General features: G+C 35.4%; 1 protein-coding gene across 1 annotated transcript in view; it reads left to right on the top strand.

The window, feature by feature from the left end:
- FAT4 (FAT atypical cadherin 4) overlaps positions 1 to 15,739 on the top strand; it is a 150,246-nt gene that overhangs the window by 122,383 nt on the left and 12,124 nt on the right. The window contains exons 10-14 of the mRNA XM_081134582.1: positions 4,500 to 4,604; positions 8,845 to 9,152; positions 12,028 to 12,113; positions 12,848 to 13,027; positions 14,081 to 14,205. Coding sequence (XP_080990708.1) covers positions 4,500 to 4,604; positions 8,845 to 9,152; positions 12,028 to 12,113; positions 12,848 to 13,027; positions 14,081 to 14,205 — 804 coding nt within the window. The remainder of the gene's footprint in view (positions 1 to 4,499; positions 4,605 to 8,844; positions 9,153 to 12,027; positions 12,114 to 12,847; positions 13,028 to 14,080; positions 14,206 to 15,739) is intronic.

The raw sequence follows: 15,739 nt of genomic DNA on the forward strand, positions 1-15,739 counted from the left end.
TAAGCATGTATTTGTAAGCTTCTCGTGGAGGTTGTGTGTGTCATTATGCATAATCACCTGTGGTCTCACTGAGATGGTATTGGTGTGTGCTTTAAAATACAAGGGCACCAAAGGCAGAACAGTTTTTTCCTCTTTGCTTTTTTCACTAACAACCCTATTTAAGTATGTTTTTGCTTTGTTTTGATATAAAAAAAAAACATAATGCTATTTGATTAGGGTATTTAGATGAGCTATCTTTCTAGTGCATTTTACAATAAGAGGAAACATTTACATAGTGTGCAAAAAACAGCTACTTTCTGCTAAAATAACTAAAAGCTCATAAGCACAAATATTCAGAATAAATAGCACATATGTATTATGGAGTTATATTTTTAATAAAATTAATGTATATATAAATAGGCTTTGATAGTTGCACATAATCTCCCTTCTCTGTGTATAAATATAGGAGATGCAAAAATACTTGTGGTGACCTAATACCAACATATTTTATATATGTGTATATAATATTAAATTAAAGTCTACATCAGGGGTGGGAAACCTATACTTTGCCAAGAGCCATTCACATATTTATAACATCGTTTTCAGTCCAGACAAAATTATCAACTTGAAAATTAGCCTGCTATATCTGGTCAAATATTTAATTAACTCATGCCTAATGTGATGGCTGGAACTGCTTCTCTTTGGTGAAGCCTTGGCAGGGCCAGACCAAATGATTTTGAGGGCTGAATACCCCACCCTTGGGTATGAACTACAGGATATCAGAAATCAACATATTCCCACAGGATGGCCGAATTTAAGAAGTGAGAATAAATTTAGCTCACTCTACGTAATCTAATATTAAAATGTGCCATCAGAACAAGTGGAACTCCATTATACATCCTGTTGAAAAGACCATAGGTGATCACAAAAGACTCAATGCGTGCTCAGCACTTTGTCACACCGACCTCTGAACATGAAGACATTTGCTAAATTTCTTCAGTGAGTTTACGGTAATCTTGGAAATTGTTTGGATACCCTGGCCTCCTATCCATTTTCATTGTCAACAAATCCCATTCTCATGAGCTATAAGAGCTTGCACTTCTGGAAGCAGGACTCCTACCTGTGATAAATAATGCATATCAACACAGTTAACTGATGGATGTCAAAGTGGTGGGATCAGTTTATTCTTCTAAACAGCTACTATGACAGTTAACATATCTTTATAGAAAAAGGCTTCTTGAATTCCAGAGACAGGGATGCCTTTCTCTGAGCGAGTCCTATCAGTCTTTTTCAAGCCTCAAGGCACTGACAAATATTGTTAGCTGACTTGCAGCAGTAATTAAGTTAATGATCCAAGATTTTGTTTCATGGTGGCTCAACACATCAAATTATTTTTACCAGAAGCACGTTAAAGTAAATCAGACTGCCGCATTCCCTTATAATCACTATGCTGTTAACGCTAGAACTGAAGTAGGTGGACCTGTGCAGAACAATATAGAATTTGTTGCTGACTTCTAATTGGGGAAATGAGCATACATGAATGTTCCAAACCTGAGAAAGATGCCTTTATGAGATTTCTCTTGATTTGACGTAAAATTATGACATCTTTCCCTCACATAATAAAGGTTTTTTAAAGTAATAATTTAAATTACATTGAGTTTTCAAACTGTATCTTTGAATCTCAAGTTCTAGTATGGCAACCCTTTTAAATTTACTAATTGTAAAAAAAAAAAATTACTAATTAAGTGGAGTACTAAAACTAAACTTTTGCATAGTAAATAATTTACATATTCCAACACCCTACAAATAAGACTATTTTTCCCCAAACTTAACAATAAACTCATTTATTTGACTCCTACCAAAGTCATTTGCATTTTTTATAATTATCTACTAAGGAAAAATAAGAAAATATAACACTTAAATTAAAAAATTAAATGAAAATTTGATTTTTTTTCTCTTACAATGAATATTGTTATATACTCAAAGAAGCAGATTCTATTGGAACTTATTTTAACCTTTAAGAGAAACTCATTCTCAAACTAATATTTTCTTAGACTATAGCTTCTTCTGATGTTTCCATAGTTGCTATATGTTTTGATACAGAGTATTTCTGGGATTATTGGGTTTCTTTCCACCCCTCACTTTGGATTAACTGTAATAGCCTTTAGTTGATATTTAAATTAAACTCAGATGTCTGTGTTAAAATCTCATCTTGTAAGGGCTTAATAAGAAAATTTTTTAAAATTTCCCCCCCAAACCTTAAAATTTATTTTGTTGTTGTTTAAATCAACATTCAAAACATTAGTCTTTCCAAACAGGATCCAGGAAGGATAGAGTTGAAATTTATAGGATTAATGACTTGGGTTTTTATAATCTTACATATTTTTCGTAGGGACACTTTATCCAAATATTTGAGTAAAATATAATGACAGTGCCCCTAAAGTGCCCCTTTGTTCTCCCATTTCCAGTCTTCTTAAAGTGAAGTCCGTAATTTTGTAACCACTCATATGTTTTCACAATATAAAGGTTATACTGACCACATCTATAAAGTATATTAATCTGTGTATTAAATGCATGCTACTTTAACAGAACTCTAAGAGAATTTTTTAAAAAAGAACCTGAAACCTCACTGAGTCCAGTAACACCTGGGAGGATTCCATATGCTCTTACAGAGGGGGAAAAATGGTAGAATAAGTTGTGGCTTTCCTTGTGGCAAACAAATAATCAAAAGCATAGCCAATAGGTCTTATTTATTCTCTATGGGCAATGCTGATATTCAGGAAAAAATCCCCGTCTTTAGAATAATCTGTCTGGAACCCAGTCGGAAAATGCCATGAGAGAGGATTGTCCTGCGGCCCAGCGTCTCTGGCGGGATATTTTGCACAGGCTCAGGGTCATGTCCTGCCTGCTTCTCCCTGTAACACTTCACTGCAGCACTTAAAACGCAATTTCTGTGCTTCTATATTGGTAACTTGTTTATTTTCATTACTTCCCCTTAGAATAGGAAGGTATTCGGAAACTGTTAGTGTTGTGCCTTGTAAGGAGGTTTTCAATTTTATTTATAAAAGAAAAAATGTGTTTATGACCCCATGACGTAGAGGAACATGTCTGTTAGCAGTGTCATGAGGTCTGACTCACACTTGTCATTTCAAACCAGAATGACTGTGGCTACATGATCAAGCCACAAAAACAGAACGAAATTAAACAAAACGTTGACTGTGTTACGCAGCTATTATGATGAAGTGGATGATTGCTGCTCAACATTGAGTCTAAATGTGCGCATAAAACTTACATGTTTTCACAAGACAGTTAATAAAAGCATTAGTCACGCTGGGAAGTAGAAAAGAGCTTTATAGACACAAAATCTATTTAATTAAATAATTAAACCCTCCTGTCCATGAATGGAAATTAAGAACTCAATAACAACACATTGTTTCTTAGGATCAGAAAACTAGAAACTCTTGTATTACATATAATATACACCTAATAATAATATGTAAGTTATCAAATAGTGATTTAGTGATATTAAAACATTTAAGTTTACATAGGAAAACAAATGGGACCGGCCTTGTACCCTAAATTTTGCCTACCAAATGATTATTCAGTTATAACTTTGTGAAACCTGGGTATGAGAGCAGATCTACATTGGCCTGTACTGTAGTTGAATCATTTCTTTGGTTTTATATTAGCCTCCAAGGACCTCTTCTCCATCTGTGAATGTAAATGTTTATTCTGCGTCATTTTCCTCCATTAAAATGGAACCACCCCGTTCAGACACTTGTCCCCTACCTTGACACAGCAGCCCCACCTTCCAGCACGCCTGGTTTGTGAGAGGCACTCAGTCAAAATTAGTTGATTCAACTTAACAAGATGCTATATGAGAAAATTCTTTATAAACTGAAAAATATGGTGGTTAGGTATTGGTTTTGAAAAAGATGAAGTATTCATAATTTGTAGTCGAGAATAAATCTTGCTAAGTATTTGAAAATACATTTGATGTGTTTTCTTATGTCCCATTCTGCTTTCCAACAGTTAGGCAGGCCTTAAGGGATATTTCTTGAGAGCGAAAGGATTGTAGTTTGACAAATAAGCTAAATGAGAATTATTACTTTTAACAAATCTGAGTCAAGAAAATCTCTACAGTGAAAACTATCCTGAAAAAGTTTCACCTCTCCAGTTATAAGGTGAAAAATGTAGCAACATCGAGAAAACAAAATTTAGTGAAAACATCTAAATATGTTCACCGTTTGTGATTTCCCTGAAAACAGTAGTTCCTTTCAAGATGTCTAGGTAAATTATTTCCTAAATACTATGGTGCGTATCTTTACAATAGGACAACTAAATAAGATTTTGAACTCCGAGATAGTATTCCAGTTTCCTCTTGTCGAGTAGAATGGTCGTGCATTTCTCTTCTTCAAGACATAACCTCTCAAGAGAGATTTCTACATATGGTTGTGCAGTGGTGGTGTTAATATATGTATGCGTAAGGGGTTTTTTTTAATGAGTTGGATGCTTTTCAGGGAAAATGTGTGAATCTCCGGTCAATTACTGTGAATGCAACCCCTGCTTCAATGGCGGGTCCTGCCAGAGCGGTGTGGAGTCCTACTATTGTCACTGTCCCTTTGGTGAGTACCGCTCTGCCGGCCGTATGAAATATCCGTCTATTCTGACTCACAGTTTAGCAGTTTTGTTTTACTGTGGGCCTGAGTGAGTAAGAAAATATTAAATGTTTTACACGGGAGATTTGGGCAAAATAAAATCTCAAAGGTTTAATATTCTTAAAAGTTATTTATGAAAATCCCATTGAATATATTGCTGTGATCATCACTACAAAAATAATTAACTGCAGATAATTGAATCTGAGGTTGTGTTCTCAGGACAGTTCCCCTCAAATATTTATGGATGCTTTTTTTAAATTTTGATTTTTTTAGCCTAGAACCTAGCAAATAAAAAACCTCTCAGGCACTATTTGACCTCATTCTCTGTTTTAAATCTTTAAAGATAATCTGTCAAAATGATTTTTGTTTCCTGCATTAATTCAGACACTTGTGTTAGAAGGATTTAGCAACTCATCAGGCAGTTTTTGTGATGAACTTTTTGTGGATAGTAGCAACATAACTAATCAAAATTCAGGCCAACCTGTTCTTCTGAGGAAGAGAGTTGTTACAGTTTTTTTGTACACATGCATATATATTCACCTTAGTGAAATGAACTGAAAGATCCCTTCCAGGTGTCACTCACATGTTTCCCAGCCCTGAGACAGCCAAAGACTACGAGAAAAGCTTTGCAGGAAGCTTTCATTTGAACTTGGTTTGTCTCATAGGTTTGTGATCATTCCACTAACTTAAAGACTGACTTGGCCCACACTGTAGTATTCATCTCCAGATGCCCTGCAGGAGTTAGAGACCCTCTACAAGCAAAAGAGGGGAAGGACATTGTTCTGGTCTTTCCTTGGACATATTGCTGTGGACCTGAAAAGTGAATCTTAATGTAGAGTAGAGAATAGAACTTAAAAATAATCTGAGGTTTCTAGTAACCAGTGAAATGTACTGTTAATTCATTTTCAAATAAGTCCATGACTCCATCTAGTTTTGTTTCTGTAAAGCACAGCAATAAAATGATAATGAAAAACAGAATATAAAAATATCTCACTGTGAGCCATGCATTTTACCAATGGTTCTGAGGCTCAGACATTGAGGGTTTTGTCTAAAGGCAAAAAATGAAAACAAGACCAAACTACCCCAAGCTGATGTAGCGCTAGAAAGTTTTATTTTCAGCCCAGTATGGCATTCACAGTATCCCTCCTTTTTCAAATTTATTTGAGATTATCCCAAACAAGGCTCATGAAACAGAGAAAGGTAGATCAAGGTCAAAATGACCACAACTTTAGATCTCCTACAACTTCTTTCTTTCAGTGATATCTTATAATCCCAAAGGGTGCTGCTTTCTGCACATAACCACAACCAGGTTTCATGGTTTAACTTAAGTTTTGGAATAAAAGATAAGGGGATTAGAGTGGAAAGTGGAAAAATGATTTCAAGTAACTGAACAAAGGTTGTTTACATTTTTAGAGGTTCCTTTGCATACCAATTGCAAATACGAGGATTTAAGATAATTGATAGTAAATCGGAACAAATTGTTGCTGTGGTGTAGCTGATACAACAATCATTGCCTATCGGGTGGAAGTATTTCGGGGTCCTCACCCTACTAGAGCTCCCCAGGGAGTGGGAACCAGCACAACCACATAAATTAAAATAGAGACGGATCATATGTGGCTGGCAGTACAAATTTCTCCCTGTTCCTAACAGTGTGCAAAGACAAAAAAATTAAACTTAGATATTGTCAGACAACAGAAGTACTTACAAAACAAAACAAAACACTTTGAAGCAGTAATACATGATTTTAGACAGAATTTGAAGGAAAAAGTATTTTCCTTTTCAAATTGAATGTAGGTGAGACACACAAATAAACATGGCAGATGGAAATTCTCAAACAAATAGCTGGGGGTAGTTACACTTGCATCCTATAGAACATCTTAACCATAATTTTGAAGTTGGAAAAAACTTGGCACTGTTTACCTTCTCAACAGTGAAAGATTTGTTTGGATTTGATTTTTTTTTTTTTAATTTAGATTTTTTTAAGATTATATTTTAGGAAAAAAAAAACAAAATGCGTAAGACTTTTATAAAGAGAGCCTGTGTAAATGTACATATGTATAATTTCATATACACACACACGTAATATTCCATATTAGAGTAATTTTAATAATTTCTCCTGACTTTTATGTAGGTTTTTGTGGCATTTCAGTTGGAGGGCAGTTTTAAAATCCTCATTAAATTTTATTTTATTTTAAAAACAGAAATTTACTTTTCTTTAGAAATAATAACAAAACTCCTTAAAAAGAAAAAAAAGATATTCCATAAGGATATGTTTTTATGTTTGAATATATAGTATTGACTTCAGTTAAAATGTAGAACATCTTCCTGGGATCTGTATACTTTTTACATATATAAATATACAATTCTAAGCACATTTCCATAGATTTATTAAAATTTAATTGGAAGAGACCTGAGGAGACACATAGTGAAGATTTTTATGCAATAACCTATTTAATTTGTATGCTTTAGCTTTGCTTTTTAATTTTGGTTACTCCTTCTGCATATGTAAGGTATATATAATAAATGTTTAATATAAATAAATTTTAAAGTCTTATTGCCTGACAGTGTTGCTCAGTGGTTGAGCGTTTACCCATGCACCAAGAGGTTGCTGGTTTGATTCCTGGTCAGGGTACCTGCCTGGGTTTTGGCCAGTCCCCTGTAGGGGGCCTGCAGGAGGCAGCCAATAGATGATGTTTCTATTTCTCTCTTCTTCTCCCTTCCTCTCTCTCTAAAATCAATAAAAACACATTAAAAAAATAAACTAAAATCTTGTTGTATATAAATATAACACACAATATAAATACTGTATGATATATTTATGATATAAATGTATGCCATATATATGATTTATAATATACAATTCCAATAATTTTTTTTTAACTTCAGTTAATGATTAAAAAGAAATTATATATATTTGTACTCATTACAATTGATATGATTTCGCCTTGACAGAAGAAGAAAAGGTAGTAGACACACACTTTTATAGCAGCTACTAGGCTGTTTTAACTTAAAGAACATTTGGATAAACAACTAGACAATCAGTAGATCTGGCCTCCAATGTTGGCTCTGAATCCCATGGTTCTGTGGCCTTGGGCAGTTTTTAAATATTTTGTAAAATGATGGCATTGGTTCCTTCTGGCTGAACAACTCCCTGACTCTAAATGCAACGCATTTACAAGAGATGTGCAGCCAAAATTAAGGAGTGAAACCTTTGCAAGTTAATAAGAGTTATGATGTATTGGCATGGGTTAATTTTCCAATCATTTGCTACAGTCTACTAATATTTGTGGGAAAAGAATTTTGGCATGGCATTGTAACATCAATAAAACTCATTTTTCAAGTTTGAAAAAGAACCAGCACAAACAAATGAGAATGCTGGATTTTGGAAAACAGAAAGCTATTTCCAAGTAGCCTGGTATAAATCATACCCAGAGTGGGTATGAAACAAGAAAGAGATAAAAACTAAGACAGTTATTTCCCTAAAAGCAGTTATTCCCTTCCCTAATTTTCTGATTCTTGAAAATACCACAAATAGAAAGACTGATTTTTTTTAAGTCAAAACAAAATTTACCATGCTCAATTAAATTAAAATTGTTTTTAAGAATTTATGAGGCAGGAAGAAAAATAATTACATGTTATAAATGAAGTATCTTGTTTGAAAATTACAGAATATTAAAACTTTAAAAAGATTGACCAATTTTGAAAATTTTCCAGCAAAGAAAGCTTTTCAGACATACTTCATTCCACTAATTCTAATTTTTTAGAAATGGGGCATACTTAGATACATTTCCTAATTGGCCAAAGAAAAGCAATTAAACCAGTTTATCATCTCTGTTATATGTTTTAAAGATCATCAATTCATTCTATTTCAATTTAATTTAGATAGTATTTGGAAATAAAAATGTTTTGTGACTAATTTTTGCATCTTAATCAATCATTTAATAAAACTTCACTAGACACCCGGCCGGGCGTGGCTCAGCGGTTAAGTGTCGACCTGGGATCCAGGCAATCGGGGTTCGATTCCCGGTCAGGGCACATGCCCGGGTTGCAGGCTGCAGCCGATCAATGACTCTCTCATCATTGATGTTTCTGTCTCTCTCTCTCCCTCTCCTTTCCTCTCTCTGAAGTCAATAAAGATACATTTAAAAAAACAAACAAAACTTCACTAGAATTTGATGTGTCTATTTGTCCATTTTCCCACCTCCAGGTGTCTTTGGAAAACACTGCGAGTTGAATAGCTATGGATTTGAGGAGTTATCATACATGGAATTTCCCAGCTTGGACCCCAATAACAACTATATTTATGTCAAGTTTGCAACGATCAAAAGTCATGCTTTATTGCTTTACAACTATGACAACCAGACAGGGGACCGGGCTGAATTTTTGGCCCTTGAAATTGCTGAAGAAAGACTAAGATTCTCTTACAACTTAGGCAGCGGCACCTACAAGCTCACCACCATGAAGAAGGTGTCGGACGGGCACTTCCACACCGTGATTGCCCGCAGAGCTGGAATGGTAAGGCACTGAGGGTGGCCTGGCACTAACAGGTGACCCCAAGGGGGGAGGGGGACCCCTTCACCCCCGCTCTCAGAGCATATGTAAGATAACTCTGTAGCTAAGATGATGGTGGAGTCTAATGTGGGGTAGATGATTTTGCCTGCCGACCTCCAGGTTCCCTTTCAACTCCATGAACATTTTGATTCTGTCACAGAAGGGCTTGGGAGCAAGAGAGAGAACAAAGAAAAAGGTACTGCGGGGTATGCCCCAAGGGGTGAAGAATTCTTTCAGTGTTTGTAACATGTAGCCAGAGCCATCAGCTTTTGACGAAATGTCACTGCTCTTTCAGTCAGAGGAAAAGTCTCTCCTTATTTCAGAAAACATCCAAAATAAGGCCTCTACAGGGTTTTGAATCTGTTTTCTACAGTTCAGAAGGATTTTGTTGGAAACTGGCAAAATCATTAACTTCTCAGCTTTGAATCATTTCGTTGCCAGGATAGAAACTTCTCAATTTACAGTGGTAGTGGCAGAAAAATTCAACAATTAAGAAGGTGCATTTAACTCTGAAGATTAAATTACATGAGCTACTATTCAAATAAAACTTTCCCTCAGGTATTTTTCTTTGAGTTGTACCAGCGAACTTGTAGAAAATAAGAAAAAATGTATTAAATATTAAGTTTGACTAAAATGTGATACCACTATCTAAGTTGTTTTTTTCTCGTCGATGCATTCATAAATATGCATGCGAATCTCCCGAGTTTATTATTGCCTTAGGGATCTCTAGAATGAATGCTTTGCATCTTATAAACAGAGAGATAGATGTGTTAACAGTTTCTTTTAGAAATAAATCAAATAGTCTACATAAGCAACATAAATTGTATTATGAAACCCTAATACTGCCTTTGAGATTAATATCACTCAATGTTATAGAGCACTGGAAAAAAATATTAAAAGAGTTAGCTAAGTGGGGCACTGAAAAAAATCTTGACATAGAATTGTAAGTGTAAATGTTTCCTAAAAATGTATTTATTACAATTTCCTTGAGAAGGTGGCAAGAAAAAAATTTACATGGCTCATGAGAGTTCATTGTATGGAGCTTATAATAAGTTATAATAATTAACTGATGGAAATAATTTAAAATACATTAGCCAGTAATATTTGATGCACAATAACTATATATTGACTCCATTATTTCTGAAATGTAAGGTATTTAAGATATACTTTTTACAAATCTCCCATCTAAGTATACATTTTTATGGACAGTTCCTCAAAGTCATATGCAGTATGTTGAAAATGGAATATTAAAAAATGAATAATTTCAATATATAATGAAAGTGACCTGATTCAGAAAGACGGAAACCCAGATAGATATTTTTGCATGTAGGTAACAGGTAATGTTGGTCAACCTGCATGACCTCCCTGTGCTGTTTCTTATACTTGCTCTGCTTTTATTGAAATTAACCTCAACTGATACCCATTCTTATAAGTTAATACTTGTGTAGACAGTTGGCCCTTGAACACCACAGGTTTGAACTGTGTGGGTCCACTTATACCTGGATATTTCCACTAAATACCCTGTTCTGTTTGAGGTATGCAGAGGGTCACAGTACCCGTTGGTCTACGCCATTTGATATAGGGCGCATCCGCCTATTTTGGTATCCGTGGGGGTCCTGAATTAACCCCCCCAGATACTGAGGGACGACTTTTGTTTTCGAGAGTCAAAAGTTATACACGGATTTTCGACCTTATGGGAGTCGGCACCCCTTGCACTGTTCAGAGGTCAACTGTATTTATACAAAGGGACAAAGCTGGGTTAGTCCTGTTCTCCGGTACTCAAATAAATTTAGGTAGAACCTTTGTTGTTTGCATTGGGAGAAACCCTCAGTCCTACTAGATTTGGGGTTATGCCTCTTCTTGCAACTTACCGTATTCTGAGATACCACACTCTGAATATCATCCTTATAATTTCACCAAATAAAACATGCAAAGCTTTGTCATTTGCAGAACTTTCTGCAGCTTGGGGGGCACAGGAGAGGCATCACACCTGCATTGTAGAGCTAGACTAACATGGATACGCAACAACCTTGGTCTCAAATGGACTGCAGACAATCCCAGTTGCCATTTGCACAATTTAGAGGCTTTGTGACCATGACTTGATGACTTTGTTTATTGATCACATGGAGTATTCATATGTTCTCCCAGATAGAAAGCTTTGTCTTGGGGTAATTCATCCCTTTGGATGCAAAAACAGCTAATATTAATTGTGATTTAAATATTATTGGGGAGTTTCTACTGTAGAGCAATATATAATAATAAACTGATTATATATAGATATGCTGTAATATGCTGTTTATAAATGATTCTTATAAATGAAAAGAACATCTAACATATTTCTAATGCAAGTATAATCTTCATAGGTTGCTGTAATATTTACATTGTATTTTCAAAATCTTTTTGTATATATGCATGAATTATTATTGGAAGACGACTTTTGAAAATCAGAAATCTAATGGGTTTTTTTCCATTTGTTAGTCCAGCTGGCTAATAGAATAAGCAGGTTTATTATAATTGTAACCCCAGGAAGCTGTCTCAGACACACTGTATAATATTCTAAGAGACGTTAATAGCATTTTGATTCTTTCATCTATAAAACAAGGGGGCTGGAGAAGATTTTTCAAAGCACTTTCCCACACCTTAATTACTTCACAATTTTAGATTTAGACATATCAAAGAAATATGTGTCCATAATTTACTATTGTATTGATCATACTAAATCAAAATGTTATCACAATTTCAAAATCACGTCCACATAGAAACCAGCCTGGGTGGATTGGCTGAAAACGACAAAAGGGGCCATAGAACCCCAGTGACCATTTCTTCTCTTGCTGTGCAGGCAGCCTCCTTAACTGTGGACTCCTGTTCCGAGGACCAAGAACCAGGGTACTGCACTGTCAGTAACGTGGCCATCTCAGATGACTGGTAAGTAAAACTATTAGCTTGATCTTTGTTACTACTTGACATTAAAGCTAATAATTCCTGTACAAAATGTGTAACGAAAAAAGGTGCGAAATGAAGTGGTAGTGATGAGAATACAGCTCCAGAAAGGGGAGGTGAGCATAGCCTGTCCTCTGAGAAGCTTCCTGAAATGGGTGCATGTGACTTGGGTGCTGCAAGGCTAGGATAAGGACAAGGACCCCTCCCCTTTTAAACACATTCTCTGAACGTTGTATGTGACAAGTACTGCCAGATATTTTTCAGTAGCACTTCAAACTGGAACATAGCAGTACCCCATCGAAAACAGTAATTTTAGTAGAAATAGTAACAAATGGAGAAATAAACAGTGGCACATAATCCATTGCAGTAATACCCTTGGCATTCCTTATCTTTGCAGTGAAGGGGAACCGTAATGTCATTAGAGTGGTCACCACTCCAAATGCGTTTTATCTTCTGATAGTGTGCTCCTTCCTAATTCAGCATTGTTATATACATCCTATTTGACTAAATGAAAATACCATCTCCATAAGTTTTATTCTTCAGACCGTAAATAATCCTGTAGGTACCTGTCTGGTGGAGTCCTTCAGAGGTAGCACTGCCCACTCAAGTGTCCCATGCTATAACACGTGCCAGGAAAAGTTATCTTCACTCTTCCTTAAATGAAACATTCTACTGAAATCTATCATGTCAATACTAATGTGCTTTTCTCTCTTATGGAGGACTCTTGATGTTCAGCCAAATCGAGTCACAGTCGGAGGTATCAGATCCCTGGACCCAGTTCTTCAGAGGAGAGGACACGTGGAAAGCCACGACTTCGTCGGGTGCATCATGGAGTTTGCAGTGAATGGGAGGCCTCTGGAACCCAGCCAGGCTCTGGCTGCACAAGGGATCCTAGACCAGTATGGCAATTTTATTTCTTACTCTTCTAAAGAAAATGCAAAAAGTGTATGATAATTGACCATCAGATGGTGAAATTGTGTCCAAAACCCTAAAAATACCAAATGTTTTACATTTTTTTGAATTTTAAATATTTATTCATAGCTGTGAAATTTTGTTTGACATTGCATGTAATATTTGATTAGAAAGTTAATTCTTATTTTCTGGAGTCTAAGAAAAAACACCCGTATGCATGTATGTATGTATATACTCTACCTTACAGAGCTATGGTAAAGATATGTTAAGTAGTTAAATCTCATAGAAAGGGAACTGGCACATCATGATGCATAAGTGTTAGCAATAGTGTATACAAAAACCTACTTGAAATTAAAGCTTTACATGTAAGCCTATATATTCTGCAAAATTTGATACATCTTTAACAGGTAATAATTGGATTAATTGCACACAGTAAAACAGTTTTTTTCCCTAGCTGATTATTGGTTAGGTTCTTAACAATGATTTAGGAATTGTAAAAATAACATTTTATTTTAAAAATTAATTTATATTGAAAATTTGAAAATTGAGCAAAACAAAGGACCAAGCAGATACTTGGTCCTGAGGAGTTCGTAGCCTCTTGAAATTCCTAGTTCCTGACCTCCAGTGTGGCCATATGTTATGTTCCCCGAGGCTGATCATGTTCACACTCTCTTCAGTGACTAGATCATGCCTCCTCTTTCCAGACCTCAGCCATCCCCAGCATCCTTTGCTCAGCTAATGAATGTGCTTCCAAAGTTCAGAAAATTGAAGCAATCAAAAGAAAACCCCAAACTCTTGCTCCGCGTCGCCCACGTCTCCTGCAGCACAGCTTGTAGCCGGCTGTGAATGACCTCTCCCTGCTCCCGCAAGGACCAGGCCCTGTCCCGCAGGGGCCTCCACGCCCAAACCGCTCTCGGGGTGTCGCTGGGCCGACTCTAACCACTGAGCCAGACCGCCCAGGGCACCATTTGTCTTTCATTTAAACACGGTTCCCCCCACCTTGTTCTGTTTTCTGAGTCTCTATTGTGACTTGGTTTCAGGTGCCCCCGACTGGAAGGCGCTTGCACTCGCAGCCCCTGCCAGCACGGCGGCACGTGCACGGATTACTGGTCGTGGCAGCAGTGTCACTGCACCGATGGACTGACGGGCAAATACTGTGAAAAATGTACGTGAGCGTCGCCCCTTCCGCCGGACATTCTAGTAACCATGACAAGTATAGATATGCGTGCCTAAGTATGGAATTACATTGTTTTCATTCTAAATATTGAAAATATTAAATGGGTACTCATTGGTGAAATATAGTGACATTTAAAAATTTATATTTTGAACTCAAGAAAGAGTGGTATCCTTGTAGAATTATTTACTAAATACGTCATTAGTTTCCATTTTATAAATATATCACATTTTTGGTTCACCTTTAGGAATGTGAGGCAGTTTACAAGGCCAGGGGCTTCATATTATCTGCCTTCAGGTTATACTTCTCTGGTGAATATTTTGTATTTGGTAGAAAGGTGTAAATGATAAATCACTCAACACGGAGCACAAAACATCATACAATGCATTATAACCTATTATAATTAAAATGATACTTGAATTTTAACTTTCAATGATTAGAATTGGTTTTGAATATTACTTTTTAAATCCTTTTATTTTATTTTTCTAAACCCTAATGCTACTGTTAAGACATTAATGATGTTCCAGCCATCATTAGACGTGGCATTCTCTCACCATCCAACCCTAATGGGCTTTTTTATAAAAATTGCTTCATTTGCAAATAAGTGGTTAGTACTTAAATCACTGCATTTAATGACTACTTTTACAGAGTCATTTAGTTCTATTATAATATGAGAATGAAAAGAAATTTGTGATTTAATTAAGGATGCTAAAATAAAATGTTAGTAGCAGAGGTAAAATTGTGCTCAATTATTTAAGATAAAATCAAAACAGAAAAAGCACTTTGACACACTTTTTAAAGTAATGAGTATTTAATAAGTAGGAACCCAATTATATCTGGAATATGAAATGAGTCATTGGCTTTAGAAATGTGTGGTTTTAAAAACATATTTACGTACTATAAAGTTTGTGTTTTTAAAGTGTACCATTTAATGCTGAAGCCCTTTTGTGCTCATTTGATGTCTTTTCTTTAGCTATAGTGCTATAACAAACTTCCATACTTCAGTAGTGTGGAAATTTTGTCAAATTATGATAAATCATAATTATACGTGATGAAAAATTAAATTCTACATGATTATTACTAATCATAAAGTTAGCTACAAATATAAATACATGATTATATAACTTTTTCTTCAAATTTCTAATTGCTAGAGACTTTAAAGATTGCAAATCACTTTAACTATGAACACATATATTCATTTATGAATTTTGGAATCAGAGAACCATTATAAACAAATAATAATTCACTGCGTTTCCCCCAGATTTTAACAGGTGGCTATCTCTTCAGATATTCATAATTTATATCAAGTATCATTTCCCAAATGATTAACGCCTGCCATAAAAAGTTTTACATTTCATAGTTCTGAAGTGGATTTAAGCATTGGAAATCAACTCACATAATAATTCACACATGGAATTATGTTTTCAATAGGAGAATTGGGAGACATTAATTCTAAGAACCTAATATTTTCCTTGCCCCTTTTAGTAATGTTTTGTCACCGATAGACACTCTAAGAAATCACGGT

The sequence above is a fragment of the Miniopterus schreibersii genome (assembly GCF_964146895.1).
Source record: "Miniopterus schreibersii genome assembly, chromosome: 4".
Taxonomy (NCBI): Eukaryota; Metazoa; Chordata; class Mammalia; order Chiroptera; family Miniopteridae; genus Miniopterus; species Miniopterus schreibersii.